The sequence below is a fragment of the Callospermophilus lateralis genome, chromosome 3 (assembly GCF_048772815.1).
Source record: "Callospermophilus lateralis isolate mCalLat2 chromosome 3, mCalLat2.hap1, whole genome shotgun sequence".
Lineage (NCBI taxonomy): Eukaryota > Metazoa > Chordata > Mammalia > Rodentia > Sciuridae > Callospermophilus > Callospermophilus lateralis.
In genome coordinates, this window is record NC_135307.1 from 197,242,593 (window position 1) to 197,262,592 (window position 20,000).

The window sequence follows — 20,000 nt, forward strand, 5'->3', positions numbered from 1 at the left end:
TCACCGCCAAAGGCCCCTGGTGGTGAGGAGAGAGGCGGGTGGGGACCGTGTTCCTTGCCACCTGCACCTGGCCCCCCTCTGCACACGCGCCACAGTGAGGCTCCTCCATTTCTGCTCCTCCCTGTCCCACCCACACGAGGCACAGGCTGCGGACCCTCCTTGGTCCCTGGCTATTTTGGCCCTGAGTTTTCCAGGACAGACAGTGCTGGGGTTAGCATCAGTGTCTGTCCCATGATTAAGAAGTCAAGCCTGCAGGACAGGGGACGGTGGCCTGGGTCCAGGAGTGAAGTCCACCCGGCCTATTGCTGCAGCCCACCTTCCCCTTCACACGTGGTCTCAGGCCATGTTTGGGCTACAGTGACCAGTTGAATAGTTTGGGCAGAGACCGCCTGGCCCACAAAGCCCAAATCAGTGACTTCTGGCCTTTACAGGAAACGTCTGTGGACCCCGCCCCAGGACACATGTCCAGTGGTAGGACAGGGTTGGGGTGGGCAAATGATGGACAACATTGGGGTGACCCCTCACCACGACTCCCCAGCTTCTCAGCCTTGCAGTAGTGGCAGGAACGTGGCCCAGGCCTCCTGAGCCCCCTCAGGGAAGCGAGGCTGAGTGCTGGGCACGGCCTGCCCTGAGGGAGGACCCCCAGCCTGGCCTCTTCCCAGTGTCTAGAAACAAAGCCTGGGCATGTCCCACCCAGAGCCCCCAGCTCACACCCAGATGCACCGTGGAGAACATGAGCTGGAGCATAGAAAATCGTTGACTACGAGAGAGAACCCTCCCTGTCTGCCAAGGTCAAGAAGAGCCCGTGGGCCTGACAGACAAGGGGGGCACGGCCTCAGGGGCCTGCGCGGAGAGGGAGGCTGCCCTGAACTGGGAGAGCACCCTGCAGCCCCTCTGGGCCACGTGCCCCGGGGGCTTCCCGCAGCCAGCGGGGCCTGTGAGGGGGCAGTGCCCTGGCTCCTGGTTACTCTCGGGGCACCTTCCTACAGCCCAGGGGACGGGGGACAGAGGCACCATGTCATGTATCCCAGGGGAGACCACATGCCTGGTCACCTTGGGAAGAGACGGGGCCCAGTTTTGTCTGAGTTGGATCCTGTACCCCTGCACCAAGGGCTCTGCGGGACGTGGGTGCCCACTCCCAGCCCTCCCTACTCCACTAGCCACCCCAAAGCCTCTTCCGGCAGGAGAGGACACTGGCTCTGTGTCCACCCTAATCAGATTCACCTAAGCAGGACGGAGGGCTAATTCTATTGGAAGGCACGGAGAGGCTGGGGGAGCCAGATGTCCACGGGGAGCACAGGGACCAGCTTTGCCAGTGGAAGGCAATTAGACGTTGGGAGGAACAGGATATTTGCTGCCCACACAACTACGTGGCAAGAAAACACTCAAAACTGTGGGGCTGGTGGTTCAGCTGCCAGTGGCCACGAGAGCCAGAGAACCCCAGCAACCAGCCGTGGGTGGCAGGAGTGGGCAGCCATATCCCTGTCCTTTTCCAAATGTGTACGTGACATGCACAGTAAAGTCCTGCCTCCCCATCCCAGCTGAGGACTTGGCGCAGCTCCGGGAAGCCCTCGGCCCCACGCCGGGTCCTGGCCCTCCTGGCCTGGAGCAGGGAGCCTCCGCAGGGCTTGGGTAGTTCAGCTTCTGCCTGGGCTCAGGGCGGGGCTCCGCACCCCCACGCTGAGTGAGTCACCCCTCTTTTAATCCTTCAGACTCAAATTGATGCCCTACAGTTAAAAAATATGGACAGGGCTGGGGCTGCAGCCCAGCGGCCGAGCACTCCCCTAGCACATGTGAGGCCTGGGCTCCACCCTTGGCACCACACAAAAATAAAGACGTGCTGTCCATCTACAACTGCAAAGAGGTTTAAAGGAAGAGGGAGAGAGGCAGGAAATGCAGACCAGGCTCAACCTGGCTGGGCTTTGGAGAGGCCGGGCCCACAGCAGCCAGTTCCTAGGGGCTGGGAGGCCAGGCGCACTCCTCCACTGGGGGAAAGGGCAGGGCCAGCCTGAGGGTGGTCAGCCCACCCCAGCCCTGTCCAGCTGAGAGTGGAGCACCCTAGAGGGACGTGGAGCCCTGGTGGGAGAGACACAGCCCGTGGCAGCTTCCTTCCGGCTGCGGCTCCAGGCTGCGCCTCACAGGTGGGGCCAGGGCCTGGGCGGAGCCGGGCCCACCCCCCCAGCTGGAGACTGTCCTGGGCTGGGAGCATCCTGCCCTGCTGACGCCAAGCGCCCGTGTGCGGGCAGCGTCTGTCCACCTTGAAGGTGCTGGGAAGACCCATGGCCACTTCCCGCCCTGATTGCTGCTCCGCACAGTGTCAAGGTCTCTGGCGAGCCTTGGTCCAGCCCCACACCCACCCCTCCCCGCCGGGGAGGCCCTTCCTGAGGGCTAGGGTTCCGCACAGGTGGAGGAGGCCAGGGCTGTGGGAAAGGCCATTTCCCTAATCCGATTGAGGCCTCTGTGCCGAGCTAGTGGTCTCCCAGCAGCCAGGCTGGTGCCAGGCCAGCAGCACAGACAGGAGCAGACAGGATGTGGCTCCTGAGGGTTTTCTGTTCTGCCAATTCTCGCTCAGATGGTGGCCACTGTGGCTCCAGCTCTCAGGAGCCCACGTCCAGGGCCGCCAGCTGTGCGGAGGTGGGGAGGGCCATCCTGCAGAGGGCCCGGGCTGCTCACCGCTCCAGCCTGGAGAAAGGCCTGCCAGCTCCCCGCCCCCGCCAACCAGTCTGCCCTTTGCGAAGGGACACTGTCCATGGTGCTGACCTCCCAAGGCTCCTGGGGCTGTGGCATCTCTAGACTGGGAGCCCAGGCACTGTGCTACCCTGGTCCAGAGATTCCAAACTGAGGAGGAGGACAGCAGGTGGGGCGGAGGGGGAGGAGGACAGGAGGGAAATAGGTAGAGGCTGCTGGGCAGGTGCCCAGGAAGGATGCCCCGGGAAGAGGGGTGGGTGTGCCCCTGCAGGCCACAGCAGGGCAGTAACAGCTCCTGCGGGCAGAGCATCTCCTGGGTCCCCAGGAAGGCGGCTGAGGTGGCGGCAGCTTCTACCTCACAGGGTTGACACATGTTCACTAAGGGGGTCCAGCAAGCCACCCCAGTGGTGACCACAGTGTGTGGTATCAGCATGGACGGAGGTGGAAACTAGGGAATCCAAATGTTATTTCCATATTGAGCCCGGATCTGTGCACGAGAGCTCCCGCGGTGGGGTGGACGGGTTGAAACAGGCTGCAGAGCTGGAAGCTGCCCGTGGACTGCAGGGCCCCTGGGGTAAGAGGCCACATCCTCTCCTGCTCCGCCCGACGCTGGCTCAGAGATGCCAGCGGCTTCTGTGAGTGAAGGGTCAGACCCAGGACCCCTTCCTGGAGGCATCCACCAGGCTCCTCCTGGACCCAGGTCTGTGGTCACTGCTGACTGAACAGCAAGGCAGGCTTGACTTGACCTGTCCTGATGGCGAGGCTAGTGTCCACTGAGGTTGTGTGCCCCTGCTGGGCTGAGAATCCCACGACTTTGGCTTCCTGGTCTGGCAGCACAGAGTGTGAGCCACGGCCCCTCAAATGCCCACACGGAAACTGGGGCAGCACAGCGTCCCAGGCTGGCCCCTCCTGAGCCACTTAGAACAAGGTCATTCTTATACCTTCGGTCCTCCTCCTGGACACCCACTCACACAGGACCCTGCCCTCAGGCATCTGTGGCTCTCTGGGCTGCTTTTCTTTCCCTCCCCACCCCCAGTCCTTCTCGGAGGACCAGCACTGGGCAGTCACCTGGACCATCTCACTCCTGGGAGAGCCTGGCCTGTGACACCTTGAGCAACCCCTTCCTGCTCTCCAGACACTAGCATCCCACCTCTCAAGTGAGAATAGACCAGCAGCACGTGGACTCCTTCTGCCCAATGTCCTCCCTGTCCAGAAAGGAGTAATGGCCTGGGAAGCTCTGGTGTGACCACGGGGCTATTGCTCACCCTGGGCCACCTGTCACAGGAACTGCCTGAGAGAGGCAACCCAGCCACCTCTGTGCCTCTGTCTGATGTTGTGGAGGCCACTTGGACTGACCCAGCTCCCTCGGGCTCCAACTCCACAGGAACCGAGAGCCTCCGCTGCCACCCACCCACCCGCTCGACCTGGTGGGCTCTCTGCAGAGCCAGGCTGTGTGCTCAAGGGCCACACGTGAGCCTCCACACTGCACCCTGCCCAGGCTCACTCTTTCCCAAGCCACAGTCGCAGCCACCTGTCCCATGGTGTGACAGACCCAACTGGCTGGCCAGCCTCAACGGTGGCCTGTGAGTTCCGCACAGCTTTGCCACTTCAACCAAGCCGGCACCTTGACACCCCTGGCCTCAGTGTGGTGGAGGAGGAGAACGGGCAGTCGCCAGACCCTGGACTTGCCCTGGGTCAGCATTTGGAGGGGCACCAAGCTAGCCTGGCAGGGGCCGGCCATCTACTCTTGGGGCCATAGTGTGTCCCAGTCTGACTGTCCCCATGTGGGAGGCCTCTTGTCCCCCGCTGCCTCTGCAGGGCCCTGGAAACCTCCTGTGCCCTGTTTGGAGCTTCACCTTCACGTAGGAGGTTGCTGAGCCTCGAGGCAGACAGCGGGTGGGACTGTCTCTCCATCTACATGCAAGAGCAAAAGGCCCCGCTGCAAAACAAGCCGGAGTTCCTCGTCTGCAGAGGAGGACCGATGGGAGTGGACCAGCCATCCCGTGTCTGTGGCTGTGTCAGGTCTGCCACCTGCCTGTGCGCCTCTCCCGTGGGCAGGCCTGCTGAGGGCAACCTCATGAACACACCCGTGAAGGAGGCCCCCCAAGCTCAGGCCCACACCCGGGTCCAGCTGACCCTGAACTCCTTTTTACCATTTGACCCTTTCACTCCACCTCTCTCCTCCCCCCGAAAGTCCACATGAAGGAGAGGACAGAGGCATCGCTCAGAGCGGCCCGTGCCAGCTCCCCACCCTGAGGCCGCGCCTGCCACAGCCTGCCCCGGGCCAGCACCCTGGGACAACCTGGTGTGCCGGAGGCCAGAGAGGCTCTTGGCACTCGAGTGAGTAGTTGTCAGTCTCCCTTTTAGAAAGGAGACCGTGAGGCTGGAGTCTGCCCAGGACCTGTCCAGGGCCCTAGCTAGCCAGAGGACAGGCTGGGGCTTCCTGCGGGCTGGGTGCAGTCCACACGGTAAAGGCCGCGTGTGACAAGCCACAGGGTGAAAGCCACAGCTCCTCCCTCAGCAGGGAGGCCCGCTCACCCACTGACCGCCCACCCCACTCTGCGCTGCAGGCTTCACAGTTAGGCAAGAGACATAAAATCCAGCCACCTGGGGAGGAAGGACGGCGTTGTCTGCTCCCCGACAAGATGGCCGCACTGCCGGGAACCCAAAGACTCCTCCAGAGAAGTCAGGCCAGAGTTAAAGGACGCAGAAACGCAGAATGCACGATGTGATGTCGCATTACAAAGATCAGCTGTTTCCATTCGCTAACAGTGAGCCAGCTAGAAAGTCACCAGGAGAGCAGTTCCATTTGCAGGAGCTACCAGACCAGGTAAAACGAAGTCCCAGGGGTCAGTGTGACCAGGGAGAGAGAGGTCTGCACAGCTGCACACACAGAGGAACCGAGGACAGTGGGAAGGGACGTGGTCGGGACGGCAGAATCCCTGCTGCTGAATGCCCAGGCAACCTTCAGATCGGGCAAAGCCTCCCAAACTCACAGAAATGAAGAAACGACCCTTGGAGGCCCCGGACCGCCCACGCAGCCTTGAGGAGGAGCAGAGCTGAGGCCCCACGGCCCTCATCGCAGACCACACCACAGAACGGCTGAGTGGGTGGCACAGGCGCGCTGGCACAGAGCCAGGCCCACACCGGAGAGACCCAGAGCTCGGGGACCCAGCCCCACGCGTGTGGTCGGCGGACAGAGAGGCGGGCAGCAGGGCACGACGGCCAGGTCCCTGCGGTCAGTGGTGCTGGGAAGACAGGTGTCCATGTGCAGAAGAACAGGGTCCCACCGTCTGTCTCGCCACATGGGAAAGAACTCCCAGCGGGTCACAGAGCTGAGCGCGAGGCCCGGAGCCAGGCGGGTGCCAGAGGAGACTCAGGCGCGAGTCCCCAGCACCGGTCCTGGTTTCTGGGCTGTGTCACCAAAAACATAAGAGACAAAAGCAAAAATAAGTAAGAACACCTAAAATTCAAAAGTTTCTGCACAGCACAGGAAGGACTGCAGCGGAAGGCGTGTGCAGCCCGGGAGGAGACACAGGCAGGCCGTGGATCTGACGAGGTGACCTCCAAACAGGCAAGGACCTCGTACCACTCCTCAGCCAAGAGCCAGCGTGGCGAGGACTCCCGAGGCCATGCTCCATGAGGACGCCAGATGGCCAGCAGGTAGGAGGAAAGGCGGCCAGCATCATACATCGGGCAAATGCAAACCAAAAGCACAGCAAGACGTGACTCACAGTGAGGGCGTGGAACAGGTGGCCGCCCGGGGAGTGTGCAGAGGGGAGCGCCACCACGGTGCTAGTACAAAGTTCTATTGTACCGCCTTCAGGGGAAGCAACACGGGGTTCCTTAGGAGCTTAGAACAGTCTAGGACCCAGTGGTCTCACTGTCGAGTAGCTATCCACTTGTGGCAGGGACGTCCACCCCTGTGCTCACCACAGCCAAGACGTGGGGTGATGGTGAGAAAAGGTGGAACACTACTCAGCCCTAAAAAAGAAGGAGATGCTGCCACTTGGGGCAAGGTGGGTAAATCTGGAGGAGATGACGCTAAGTGACAGAAGCCGACATGGCAAGAAGGAGACTGCGTGACCGCACTTGAAAAGTCGTCTCAGAAACATGCAGGATGGCAGCTACCAGGGGCTGGGGCTGCATAACGGATCTGTTGGTCCAAGGAGTTGAGCTCTCAGGGTTGCAAGGTGCATGCATCTGGGATTGTGCACATTGGCTAAGAGAGCCGGTCCCGATGGTCTGATCACAGAAAGGGGATGACTGTCTGCCGTGGTGGGTAATTGGCTTGACGGTGGTGACCAATTCACAGACACAAATGTCAAAATGTACCCTGAAGACAGACAGCGGGTGTTGGCCCCCACTAACAGTCAGTGGAGCCTGGCAAAGGGGCGGGAAATGCCAGGGGAGACATCCAGGTGCATGTGAGACCTCTGTGATCGCTGCTATGATCTTTTCAGTCTTCTTTCCACCTGGACTTTCTTGGTGCTGGATCACTGAGCTGGGGCACAAGTTCCAGGATATAAGTCAACCTGTCTTCAGCAGGGAAAGGAATACTCATTCTGTTCAAGAAACAATACAAGTCTAGGAGTAACAGCTGCAGGCACAGTGGGATCCAGGGGCTCCCAGGTGTCACGAGTGGTTTTCTCTCCCCAGTGCCGGCTTCATTCCTAGGCACTTCTCCCCAGCGGCTGCAGGATGCAGTCTGCAGCCACAGGTGCTGTTTCCAGTTCAGTGAGCCCAGGGCAAAGCCTGTGTCCTGCATCAGATTAGTGTGATCGGTGCTGAGATGACAGCGCGGTGGTCACTTGTCTGATGAGGGCCAGTCCAGGGCTTCAGAAACGTGCTGGTGGCCATTTCCCTATGGAGGAGAGGGCAGCTCCCCAGGAAAGGAGACAGAAAGAGCAAGGGCCCTGTGGCCCAGTGCCCGCCGTCATGTTAGTGTCCTGTTGCCTGGGGACCAGGAGTAGGGACCAGAGGCACGCGTACAGGAGGGAGCCTTCCTCCCAGCCACGCCCTCCTGCTCCTCTTTCAACCAGCCCCAGAAGGGAGGCTGGAGGGGCAGCTCCCTAGGCCCCAGAGCCCCCTGGCAGAGAGCAGGACTGCCCACACACCAGGTCAGAAGGTCACTCCCCCACACCCCAGCAGCTTGTCCCGTTAGGCAGAGTTTGAGCCAATGGGCCCAGGGTGAGCTCAGGCCTCCTCTTCCCTGAAGGCGCCAAGCCTTCTGAGTGGGGTCTGGAGCTGCCGTGGGGGGACAGGGCCTTCAGGGTGGCTTTGGCCAATGCACAAGAGGCCCAGAGAGTGAACCTGTCCATGTTCTGGAAACTTCCAGCATTTCTGGGCAGCTGTTCTGGGTCTCCATGTTCCCTTCCCTCCTTCACAGGTCATGGCCATTATTGTCCTCCACAAAGGGCACCAGGCCCTGCACTGAGGCCACTGCTGGCCAGCACCTGCCTCTCACTCCCACTGGGGCACGCCCACTGGTGTGCTCTATTCCCGTGCCAAGTGGCGCCTCCAATTCAGGAGGTGGCATGGCCACTCCTCTCTGGACAGGCCTGGCCACTAGTTAAACAGGTGCCCATGAAGGCAGTCTCAGCCTGCATCAAATCCAGGTCCTGCCACCTCTGAGCCGGTGGCCTGGGCTGGTCCTTGGTCTCTGGGAGGTTGGAGGTGTGGATGGGGCCAGGTGCGGGGAAGAAGGGCTGATATTTCCAGCCTGAGAGGCAGCAGGTGGGGTGACGGTCCACCTAGGGTGACGTGAGCGGTCAGCGCACAGGGTGGGACCTGTCTCCGTGGAGCAGCCACGTAAGTGGGGCTGCAGCTGTGGACGGGACCTGCCCAGACCTGGGAGCCAGGTCAGGTGGGGAAGGCTGGGGACACTGATGGGGAGTCGGCTCGGGGCTGGGGGTCGGGGCACTGGAGGGCCAGGCCGCCTGGCCTGTGTGGGTGGAGTGCCTCCCGCTCCAGGCCGGGCTGGCCTCTTGCCCAGGCTGACCCCGACCCTTGCTCCCTGCAGATCAACACCTTCATGTCCTTCGTGTTCCCCATGGTGGTCATCTCGGTCCTGAACACCGTCATTGCCAACAAGCTGACCATCATGGTGCGCCAGGCCGGCGAGCAGGGCCGGGTGAGCACGGTGGGCGCCCAGCACAGCACCTTCAGCCTGTCCGTCGAGCCCGGCAGGATCCAGGCCCTGCGGCACGGCGTCCGGGTCCTACGTAGGTGACCGTGGGCCCTGGGGTGGGGCCAGTGCTGTGGGACCCAGAGTGGAGCAGGGCTTGAGGACATGGGACGGAAGCCAGGGCGGACGCCCGGCCGGTGCTCTCCCTGCCTTCTCACCCTCACCAGCCCGTGGGGCGGGGCCTCTTGCTCACAGGCAAGAGGGCAGCAGAGGTGGAGGCCAGCCCTGCGCGCTGGGGACAGGGGCTCTGGGACGAAAGCTGGGTCCCAGCACCTTCAGACAGCGATGAGCCGGAAGAAGGAAACAAAGCCAGTCCCCTGGCCTCAGGACCAGAGCTCGGCTGAGGGCAGCTGTGCCCAGGCCCCGGGGCGGGGGTTCTGGGTGGAGGGCGGGCTGCGTCCCGCTGTGTCCCGCTCCCTGCACCTCGGGTTGACTCCAGGTGTGAGGCCAAGGAGTCAGGGAGGACTTTCATTCCAGGGCCGGGACCGCGTTTCCGTTTGCCAAAACCAGACCTCAGCTCCTTCCTGGTCCCGGCCCCTCAGATTTGTTCCAGGGTGTGGCCAGGTCTCCGGGGACTTGCCCTGTTGAGTCCCAAGTGCAGCCACTGCCTTGCTGGCAGGGAACCTGAAGGCCAGCTGGGGCAGGGCTCACGTGGGGCAGTGGCCACCCCGGGCCCAGGCTATGCCCAGAGGCAGCACCTGTGGAGAGGACTTTTCCAAACGCGACGTCCCCTGGAAGGCACTGCCCCCACCTCAGTCTCCCGGTCACTGAAGCAGAGTGACGGGGACCTGGTCCTGAGGAGGGGTCTGAGGGCTGCCATCAGAGGAGCCCTGGCTGGAGCAGCAAGGGGCACCCGGGCCCAGCAGAGCCGCCCTGGGGATATCGTCAGTGCCCTGCAGGTAGCCCGCGGTGGGCTCTGCGGCCAACACGAGGGTCTCCAGCTCGTCCTTCTTTTGCAAGGCTGTTCTTGCTCCTCAAGGTCCTTTGAGATTCCATTGAACGTCAGGACTGGACCTGATGGGATCGCTCTGGTAGCCCGGGCAGCTTAGGAACATGTCCCCTCTGTGCGCTTGGGACATCTTCCTGCATCTCTTTGAGGCTCCGGTCCGTCCCTCAGGCGCTGTGGTCATCGCCTTTGTGGTCTGCTGGCTGCCTTACCACGTGCGGCGCCTCATGTTCTGCTACATCTCTGATGAGCAGTGGACCCCGTGAGTGCTTGGGCCCCGAGTGGGCACCCCCAGGGCAGGTGGAGTGGGCAGCACAGAGCTGGGTTGGGCAGGGGAGGCTGTGGAGGGCGGTCAGGCAGAGGGGCAGCAGACCCTAAGAATCCTGCCACGTTTACATTAGGTCTCAAGGGGCAGCTGTTGGGCCACCACAACCTGGGCTGGACCCAGGGACTCAATGGAGTCACACTTGGGGCTATGACTTGTCACAGCTAATAACTGTGGACACAGAAGCAGGAATCAGGGGGAGGCAGACACGCTTAGCTCCCCAGAGGCCAGTCACCTGGGAAACCTGCAGGCATCCCGGCACCTGGGTTCTCCCGGGGACTGGTCACGGAGGCACACGAGGTGCCCGCTATCTGGCAGGCAGCAGCATTCTGGGCTCCAGATGGAGGAGAAGGTGTGTGGCATACTCCCTACGTGTACAGAGTTCAGGTGCAGCGCCTCCCACCCAGCGGTGGTGAGGTCCCGAGCCACACACCCGCCAGCAGGCCTTTCTGAGACCACCGCCGCGGCTGCAGCGTACACTGTCCCATGCACATCAGGGCTGCCGGGTCCACTGGTGACAGGTCCTTTAGCCTAACGGGCACCCCTGGGTCAGCATGCCTGGGGCGGGACAGAGCAGGGAGGAGAGGGCAGGCCCCAGAAAGGCTGCTGAAACTCCCACCCGGTGGGCGGGGAGTGAGACGCCCTGTGGGGGGCGGGGCCAGCTGAGGTGAGCCATCCTGGCCAGGCTGCAAGTTAGGCTGGGGGTCAGCCAGGTCTTGGGTGCTGGGCTACAGAACAGTCCAGGTGGGCTGCAGGAGAGGTGAGGACCAGGATAAACGGAGCCCCTCCTGAAGAGGCAGGTCCAGGCAGGAGTGCAGGAGCCAGACCCAGGTCTATTACCAGGCGTCCATGCAGAACAGTGCACCTGGGCTGGCCACGCCTTGCCTGCAGGCGGCAGGGTCTGAGCACTTCTCGCCCCCAGGTTCCTCTACGACTTCTACCACTACTTCTTCATGCTGACCAACGCACTCTTCTACGTCAGCTCCACCGTCAACCCCATCCTCTACAACCTGGTCTCCGCCAACTTCCGTGAGATCTTCCTGTCCACCCTGGCCTGCCTCTGTCCCACCTGGCGGCGTGGGAGGAAGAGGCCAACCTTCTCCAGGAAGCCCAACAGTGTGTCCAGCAACCACGCCTACTCCAGCAGCGCCACCCGGGAGACGCTGTACTAGGGTCCAGAGGGAGCTTCGAGGCCTAAGGAGGCTGGGAGCAGGCGGCAGCCCCACCCAGGGCCTCCAGGGTCCAGCCAGTGGCCAGCTGGCCTGGGCCTGGGCCCAGCACCCTCACCACAGAGGCTTCTTTCCCCCACCCCATCCCCGCTTCTTCATCCCCTGCCTTTAAAAGCCAGATGGAGACTTTGTTCACCTCCCAGGTCCAAAATCAGCCTTTCACTGGACAGCCAGTGCTCAGTGGGGGCAGCTTCTTTGTCCCCAGGTTAATGGATGGCCAGAAAGGACATAAAAGGAGCCCCTGGGGCCGGCCTGGGCAGCTGGGCTGTGTCTCCCCAGGGCACTTCAGTGCACGCACTAGGTCTCACCACAGGACCCCAGCCACCGCCCACACAGGGATGAACAGCCAGGAGAGGCCACCCAGCCGGGCATGGGCTCCATCCTGGCCTCCCTCTGCCTCTGGTTCAGGGTGAGTCCAGTTCAAGGTTCAGTGAGTACCACTTCCTGGGCCTCACACCCAGACCCTTCCATGGGGTCAGACCAGCCCCTGATACTCTTCTTCAGGCCTGGGGACTCTGTTGGGTGTGAGGGGACCCCTCCTACTTGCCCTCACCCTGGTGACCATAGAAGAAGCTCAGGCTCCAACTGATACGTCCATAAAGAGCCAGCCTGGACTCTCCAGCCCAGGGCCTCCCCTCCTGCTGGCCTGACCTTTCCCTGGGGGCCCTGCAGGGACATCCTGCAGGAGGAGCCGAGACCCCACAGGTGCAGAGGGAATTGCAGATCGGGTGTCTGCCTCCCCCCAGGTGTCCTGGGTCCTTCAGCGCACTCTGAGTCTCCGACAAACCCAAGCAGGCTGAGGACCGGCAGGCAGTAGCCTGGGATGGCTTTGGGGGCAGGGGGTGGCCTAAGCAGTGGGAGGGCATGGGCCAGGGCTGCTGGGACCATGTCCTGTGTAAGATGCCAGGTGCCCAGGGCTGGCCGCAGGTCAGGAGCCCGCTCCAGGCACCCTGCTGGCCAGCAGCCTGAGGCTGAGACACGGTTCATTTGTCACCAGCCGCCAGGCAGCAGCCCTGGCCCCAGGCTCCGGCGCCTGGAAGAGCCTGCCAGCCCCTGGTCTCTAGGAGCTGTCTCCAAACAGGACAGAACCTGCCCAGGCCCCCTGCCGAGAAGGTTCTGAGCCCCTGAGACAGATCCCAGGATGAGCTGCCTGGACCAGTGGGTGCAAAGTACCAGGAAGCAAGACGGAGCCCGTTTAAAAGTAGCTTCTGCCATCTTGGGTCCCCTTGCCCAGGAGGGGAACAGGTGGATGGGCAGACAGGCTGCAAAGCAGCACTGTCTTGGGACACAGGGATCCCACTGTGGCCACCCGGCTCAGGCCACTCTGCTATCAACTGGAGTGCTCTTTGGACCCCACGAATCCCTCTGTCAGCCCCATGACCTTTCAGGTCACCGAGGGCAGGCCTAGGCAAGTCAGGCCCATCTGCTCCTTCACCCCAGTGCCCACCACAGGGTCTGCCCTGCCCACTCGGGGGTCTGGAGGTCAGAGCAGCACTACCCTAGGCAGTGGTGGGTGCGGCTGGGCGCTGGCCCCAGACATCTGAGCACACTCACACAGTCCACCCAGAGACCCCACCCCCGGACTCCAGGTGTTGGCATGACTCCTGAGCTCAGACCCGTCTAGGAGCAGGCCTGGCCATCCCACCTCAGACTGCTGGGACTGTCCTGGAGGCAGGAGGACACACCCTGAGATAAGGCCCAGTCCACCAGAGCACTGGAGGCGGGTCTGTGTGGAGGGTCTGGACTGCGACCAGTGTCTGGCTATGTCTTCATCGCAGTCCCGAGTGCTGAACGTGGTGGGCCTGTGTCCATGCAGTGCCACACGCGCCCGTGACCCTGATGGGACCCAGCCCTGAGTGCTGTGGGCGTGTCTCCCCCAGAGACAGAGTCCCATGAGCCCAGTGTTGATGGCAAGACCCACTGTGTAACTCCAGTGTCCCTCGGAATGTCCCCACCCCACCACTCTGCAGCTGAAGAAGCCCCCATATCTCAATAAAGGACCCTGCGAACCCCAAGTTGGACTTTTCTGTTGAGGGCCTCCGCGCACATCCCCTCTCACTCACTCGTTCCCACGGTGATGGCACCGGCAGAGTCCTGCTTGGCATTCTTACCAGGACGCGTGGGATGAGGGCTCAGCTGGGGACCTGCCAGGGTGAGCACAGAGCCCCCCGCCCCTCCCCAGCCGCCGAGCAGCCTCCCACTGTTCTCTGCAGAAATTCCCCCGCGCACCGTCAAAGTCCCTTCTAGAACTCTGGTTACGTGTTTTAAAATAGAATTACTGGGTCTGGGGGTGTAGGTGAGGGACAGAGCTTTGCCCAGCAGGCTCTGGCTTGATCCCCAACACCACACACAAAAAATGTGTGAAATATAACAAACCCCTGGGTTTTAGCAAGTAGGATTCTCCTTAAAATAAGACATCTGGTACAGACAGGAGCAAGGGCAAGGTCTGGCCGCAGTGAGGGGCTGCCGGACCCCACGAGCCGTGCAGCTCAGCCCAACGGCTGTGCTCAGACCAGAGCGACAGCAGAAGACGCCTGACAGGAGGCCCACAGAAACCCGCCAGCTCCCCTGCCTCCAGGACCTGGCGCTGACCGCCTGCCTGGCCTCCCTGCCGGTCCACTGTCTGCTTTCCCTCACCAGGTTCTCTGCCCAGCGCAGGAGCCCCCACGACTTTTGACCTGCCAGGTCTCTGCTCCATCCCAGTCTCCAGGGAGCAAGGAAGGAGTGGCTTCTCCTGAGCATGGGCCGTGCACCAGGACAGAGGGGCATGGGTCCTGTCCACCTGCATGAGTCCCCAGTGGTACAGGTAGCCTCACTCACACATGCTCATTCACACTCATACACGCTCACACACACGCACACGCTCATACACATGCTCATACATGTTCACACACACACTCACAACACTCACACACATGCTCATACATGTTCACACACACACTCACACACACTCACACACACTCACGTCCCCCAGGCCAACAGACAGAGGCAGGGCCTTGTCCACAGCCAAGGGCCTTCTGTGGGGCAACAAGGAAGTCGTCCAGACTGCAGGCCTCCAGGACTCCTCCACCCGTGTCCCTGGTGGTCAGGGGACTGGTCAGCACCAGAACCACAGGAGCCTGCTGAAGTCCAGCCCAGCCTATGCAGTCAGCAGCCCTAGGCCCTGGGACTCGGCCCAGTGGGGAGCACCACCCTCAGCTCCCCAGCGCCCCCACATTCATCCAGCACCCACTCCCCAGCCAGGTGCTCCCGGGCAGGTGTCCTCAAAGGGGCCCAGCCCTTTCCTGAGAGGCAGAGCCGCAGCTGTGAGGCTCCAGAGCTCTGTGAAAAGGCCCTCAGGCCCACTCCCTCAGAGGCTGCGGAGCTGGCCTCCACCCCTGACCTCAGAGGCACGTTGACCAGAGTGTCAGAGGAATGAGACTCCCGGCAGAATCACAGCCAGTCATGAGAGGGCAGGGCAGCCCTGACCCGACCACCCTCCAGGCCAGCCCACCAAGATAAGAGCCCTGGCCGAGTCCTCCCACCTGCAGGTCTTCTGAACTCAGCCCTGTTCCAGGACCTGGACAGAGGAGTGGGCGGGCTCACACCATTGCTAGGCAACGGGTTGGGCTTGGGAGAGAATCCTATGCGTCTTGAACGCACTGGAAGGAAAAATAACACAGCCCTCCCCTCCCTCACAGCTCCCTGCAATTATGATCTGAACCCAGTTCTTACCAGAACACCATGGAAACCACGTCCAGCTGGATTGATGAAAGGAACATCATCCATCAGAGAAGAGCCCGCCAAGGCGGGGCAGGAGGCAAGGCAGGGGCCAGCGGGGTGGACAGCAGACAGCACCAGGTGGGCAGGAGGCCGTCCAGCACCTGCCTCACAGGGCCTCCCAGCACACACAGGCACAACATGCAGAGGATGCTTGTGCACTCGCTACGCTCGCACACGCACGGTGTGACACTAGTGCACAGTCTCATGTGGACACACAGAAACATGGGGTGCAGGTGAGCGTCATATGCTCACATGCACACGCCAGGGCACACTCACACACCATGAGCACGTGACCTGCACGCACACGCCAGCCCTCTCACCCACAGGGCCTCGCTGCCTGGGCTGCCTGGCCTGGCTAGTGAGGTGGCCAGCAGAACCACAGGAGTCCAGGAAAGCCCGGCTGGGCCCAGAAGCCCTTAGCTACTCGGGCCTGGGGCAGGACTCGCTCAGCCACCTGCCCTCCCCGACAGCTGCTGAGCACCAGTCAGCAGTTGGAGCCGGCTCCTGGTGAGGAAGGCAAGAAGCCCCCAGCTCTAGCACACACAGGAGCCAGGGGAACTCATGCCCCTCTGCAGAAAAGAGTGGAATAGATCCCGCCCGGCCTCCTCTCCCTGAGGGTGATCACTCAGTGGGGCACCAGCCTGGCCCTTCACGGGCCCCCTCCCTTCCCTGCCCCTCCCACCCTCTTTCCCGGGTCATCTCAGGCAACTGACACTCAACCCTGTTTCAGTCTCTCTGCCAGAGAGAAAGAGACCAGGGCGTCCCACCCAGCCACAGGCAGTGGCCACATGAGGACAGGAGCCCAGACACCAGATCCCAGACTAGACTCAGGCATGGGTGGAGACGGAGGGTGGATGGGAGAGAGCAAGGGGAGGACACACAGAGAGTGAGGGACAGGAGGACAGAGGGGGACCGGGGAGGAGCAGGGAGGAGAGGTAGAGAGTGGGGAGAGGAGGAGAGGGGGACCAGGGAGGAGCTGGGAGGAGAGGTAGAGAGTGGGGAAGAGGAGGAGAGGGGGGACCAGGGAGGAGCTGGGAGGAGAGGCCGAGAGTGGGGGAGAGGAGGAGAGGGGGAACCAGGGAGGAGCAGGGAGGAGAGGTAGAGAGTGGGGGAGAGGAGGAGAGGGGGGAACCAGGGAGGAGCAGGGAGGAGAGGCAGAGAGTGGGGGAGAGGAGGAGAGGGGGGACCAGGGAGGAGCAGGGAGGAGAGGTAGAGAGTGGGGGAGAGGGAGGAGAGGGGGGACCAGGGAGGAGCTGGGAATTAGAGGCAGTGATCCGAATCCTTCCCTCCACCTAGACAGGAACTGAACCCCTGGGTGCATGCAGCTTGCAGGACCAGGGCAGAGACTCCTGGGGCACTAGCCACAGTGCTGGGGCCGGGCCAGTCAACAGAAGCCTGTTTCCCACACCTGTCCTGAGACAGGGCCCTTGCTGTAGTCCATCAGTTCATTGGAAGGTAACCAAGGGCCACTGCTCTCCCTCAGGGGCCAAAGGGGAGGGGTACGCCCTGGGGCCACAAAGGAAGGGCAGGGCTCTGCTGGGGTGTGTCCCTCATCCGGGACCTGCTGATGCCACCAGCGCATCCTCTTGATAAAGCTGAATTGCTGGGCTCTGGGCATGGGGAGCTTGCTGTGCCTGATAGCTGTTGGGGACACTTTCCCCCAGGAGGGTCTGGGGATGGCCATGTCCCCCAATTTGCTTCTAGCCATGCATTACAGAGGCACCCAGAGAGCTGGTGCAAGGGACAGAGCCCACTGTGTCCCTGAGTGCACATGACAGGCTGTCCTGGCGAGAGCCCCGTCCCTGGAGCATTGGCCACAGATCTGAAGGGGAAGTTCTGCCAGTGGCTCACGATGAATTCTGCTCAAGTCCCTCTCGCTCCGAGCAGCAGGGGCAGCGCTGGATGTGGGTGTCCTGCGTCCATCACCCACCTAAGCCTCACCTGGACTCTGTGTTACTCTCCCACGCTACAGACGGGAAGCTGAGGCTCAAAGGTTCTGGGACTGCCAGGTCCAGCAGAGCACACGGCAGGGCTACTGTCAGCTGTCCCCCCTGGAGCCCATGGAACATGCAGAGAACCTCTGGGCGCAGTCCTGCAGGGAGGACGGACAGCTCCCCAGGGCAGCAGCGGGTCTGGGTGCTCCTGGTGCAGGACCCACAAGGAGAGGAGCAAGTCAGCCGCAGTCCACCAGCCTGTCCAGGCCCTTGCAGCACCAGCCACGCCTCTGGGGTGCGTGCACCTGTGGCCTCCAGGTCAGCCCTGTGCCCTCCCAGTTCCCCCTGGAGCCAGGAAGTCCACGTGAAGCCCCGACGGGCTCCTGAGCCAGCTGGCTTCTAGGTCGGACAGACGCTCTGCCCCCTCGAGTGCCGCTGGATGAAGCCACGTGGGGCCCTTTACCAGACGCCCATCCCACCACTCCCACCCCGTGTGCCCCAAAGGCCACCACTACCCCACATGCCACTCCAGAGCTGGTGACGCCAGCAAAGATCCCAGGAAAAAGCCTGTGCCAGAGAAGCAGGGCTGCCAGGGCCAGGGGCACCTGCGCACCCACCTCCCCAAATTAAATTGGTGGAGGGAAATCGCCCCTGAACTCCTGCTTCCCCAGTGCAGCTCCAACCAACTCCAGGGGCCAAAGATCAACACCCAGTTCCCTCTGGGTCCCAGCAGCGGGGACAACCCAGGCCCTGCCCAGCAGGATGTGCCCCAGTGCCCACAGGGTGCCCCGCTTGGTAGCACGTCTCCAGCTGTCTGTGCCTCCCAGAGTCACCTCCCAAAAGAACAACTGTACTCAAGCCCTTGTCTCAGGGTGGTCCTCGGAAGCAGCCCCTTGGCTGGACCTTTAGGATTGGACACCAGGACCCAGCTGCCAATCATAAATGGGGGTCAAAGTCAGGGAGTAAAGAAGGAACAACCAGGGGCTCAAGCCTGTCTGGCTGTCCCTCTATTCAGCCCCAGCAGTCCACCTGCTGGTCACTGCTGCTCAGTCTGTCCAGAGTCCCCGTGACCCCTACAGAGTTGGCCCGGGGTTCCTTCCACCTCCGTACTCTGCATCTGCCCCGCATCTTAAAGATGGCTCAGGACCTGCGCCCAGCATGGCCTCCCATCTCCCTGATGCAGATGAAGCTCAGGGGACAGGCCAGTGCACAAAGGTGGACATGCAGGCTGATTCCTAGAACTCGATTCTCCAGCACGCAGTGAGCCATCTCCCACCCTGCACCGGCATGCCCCTGACACCAGAGCCCACCGTGGGATTGGCGTCTCTGGGCCACAGGTGGGTGTATCACACATGCTGCAGAATTGTGCCCACAGCCGTTAGCATCTGCAGGAGGCTCCACAGCTGCCCTTTGAAATTGCTGATGGAAGATTCCACATGCTTCTTGCTGTGTTGGTCACCAGGAGCTCAGAGGAAGCCCCAACCTTCAGATGAGACCTTCCTGCCACTGGGAGGTGCACCTGGCATGGGACACCAGCACTCCTAGAGTGGTGGCCGCAGACACTCCAGCAGGCCTGCATTAGCCTCAGCCTGCCCAGCTGCTTCAGGAACCAGATGGACTGGATTGCGAGGGTCACATCCCATGGGCACGAGGACAGCGGCTCCAGGCAGCTTGGCCAGCTCCCTTGAATAACTCTCCAGACTTCACTCTTCTGACGGGAGGTGCCCTCCACCCTCCAGAGTGAGCCCGAGGACTGGACAGAGCTGGTAAGGATCCCTGCCCCGGGGCCTCCTGGGTGTGCAGTGCTGACCGGAGCTCGCCCAGCTCTGGAGAAGCCCTGGGCACTTGTGCGATGCAGGTATCCCTGCCCCCTTCAGCACTGCTGCCTGAAATCCTGGCGCCAGAGCTAGAGGAGGCCGGGACACCAAGCGCACTCGTCCAGAGAGGGCAGCAACTACCGGAGGTGGCCTGAGGCTGAGGGTCCCTCAGCTGCCCCACCGGCTTGGCCTGCGGGCTGCCAGCACTGGGCACAGGACAGGGACTCGGGTGGCATTGTTCTACCCTCTGCACCTCGCCATGTCAGGTCCCGGGGCTGGGGCCATCAGGGATCTGGGGTCGCCCAGCCCCTTCCCCGTTCCAATCCCCCAGCCCCTCACCTCGCCGTCCAGTTCACTGGTGCAACATTCATGAGATGGAAAAATCCCGTTTTTTTATTGTAGAAGCAGTCATTCTCGTGAAAAAATTTGAATATGAAAGAGTACATAGTAGAGGCGAAGTCTGCGCGCATCCTGCCCAGAGATAATTACACTAACAGATGGGAGAACAGCCGAGAGCGCTCTGGCATCTGAGCAGCTGCCGAATGTATATATAGCCTGCGAGCAGATCTCAGGCACGTGCCCCGCTTCTCGCCAACAGCTCCTCGCACAGAGCTCAGGCGCCCCCTGCCTCGGGGTGCACAGCGGCAGAGGCCTCTGTCCTTGAGATTCAGAGCTAAAATGATTTGCTAACATTTAGATGCTCCAAAAGCAAAATGGCCTGTCTTGTGCAGTACAGAGATCCCGGTCCCAATAGTGTCAAGCAGGGAAGCAGTCTCGTTATTAGGACACTGCCAGGGACAACATTAGGCAGCAGGTGGACTGAGAGGCCCTGAGGTCCCCCACACCCTGCAGCCTGCGTCTCGAGAAACAGCAGCGTGACTGTCTATCCCCTCAGCAGGCGGAGCCAGGCCCCTCCACCCTGCACCCCCCTGAGAGGGGGATTCAGGGTCAGGGTGAGCCCACTTCTAACTGTCCATCCCTGCCCTGCCCTGCCTGTCCTTCAGTACCAGGGACTGAACCCAGGGTTACTCTACCACTGAGCCGCATCCCAGCTCTTTTAGATTTATTTTGAGACAGGGCCTCATCAAGTTACCTAGGCTGGCCTCGAATTT

The 20,000-nt window shown here is 61.9% G+C and overlaps 1 protein-coding gene across 1 annotated transcript in view; it reads left to right on the plus strand.

Moving 5' to 3' along the window:
• Ntsr1 (neurotensin receptor 1) overlaps nt 1–11,318 on the plus strand; it is a 25,915-nt gene extending 14,597 nt beyond the window's left edge. The window contains exons 2-4 of the mRNA XM_076849242.2: nt 8,711–8,912; nt 9,993–10,083; nt 11,069–11,318. Of these exons, the coding sequence (XP_076705357.2) occupies nt 8,711–8,912; nt 9,993–10,083; nt 11,069–11,318 (543 nt within the window). The remainder of the gene's footprint in view (nt 1–8,710; nt 8,913–9,992; nt 10,084–11,068) is intronic.
• Nucleotides 11,319–20,000: the final 8,682 nt, after the last annotated feature.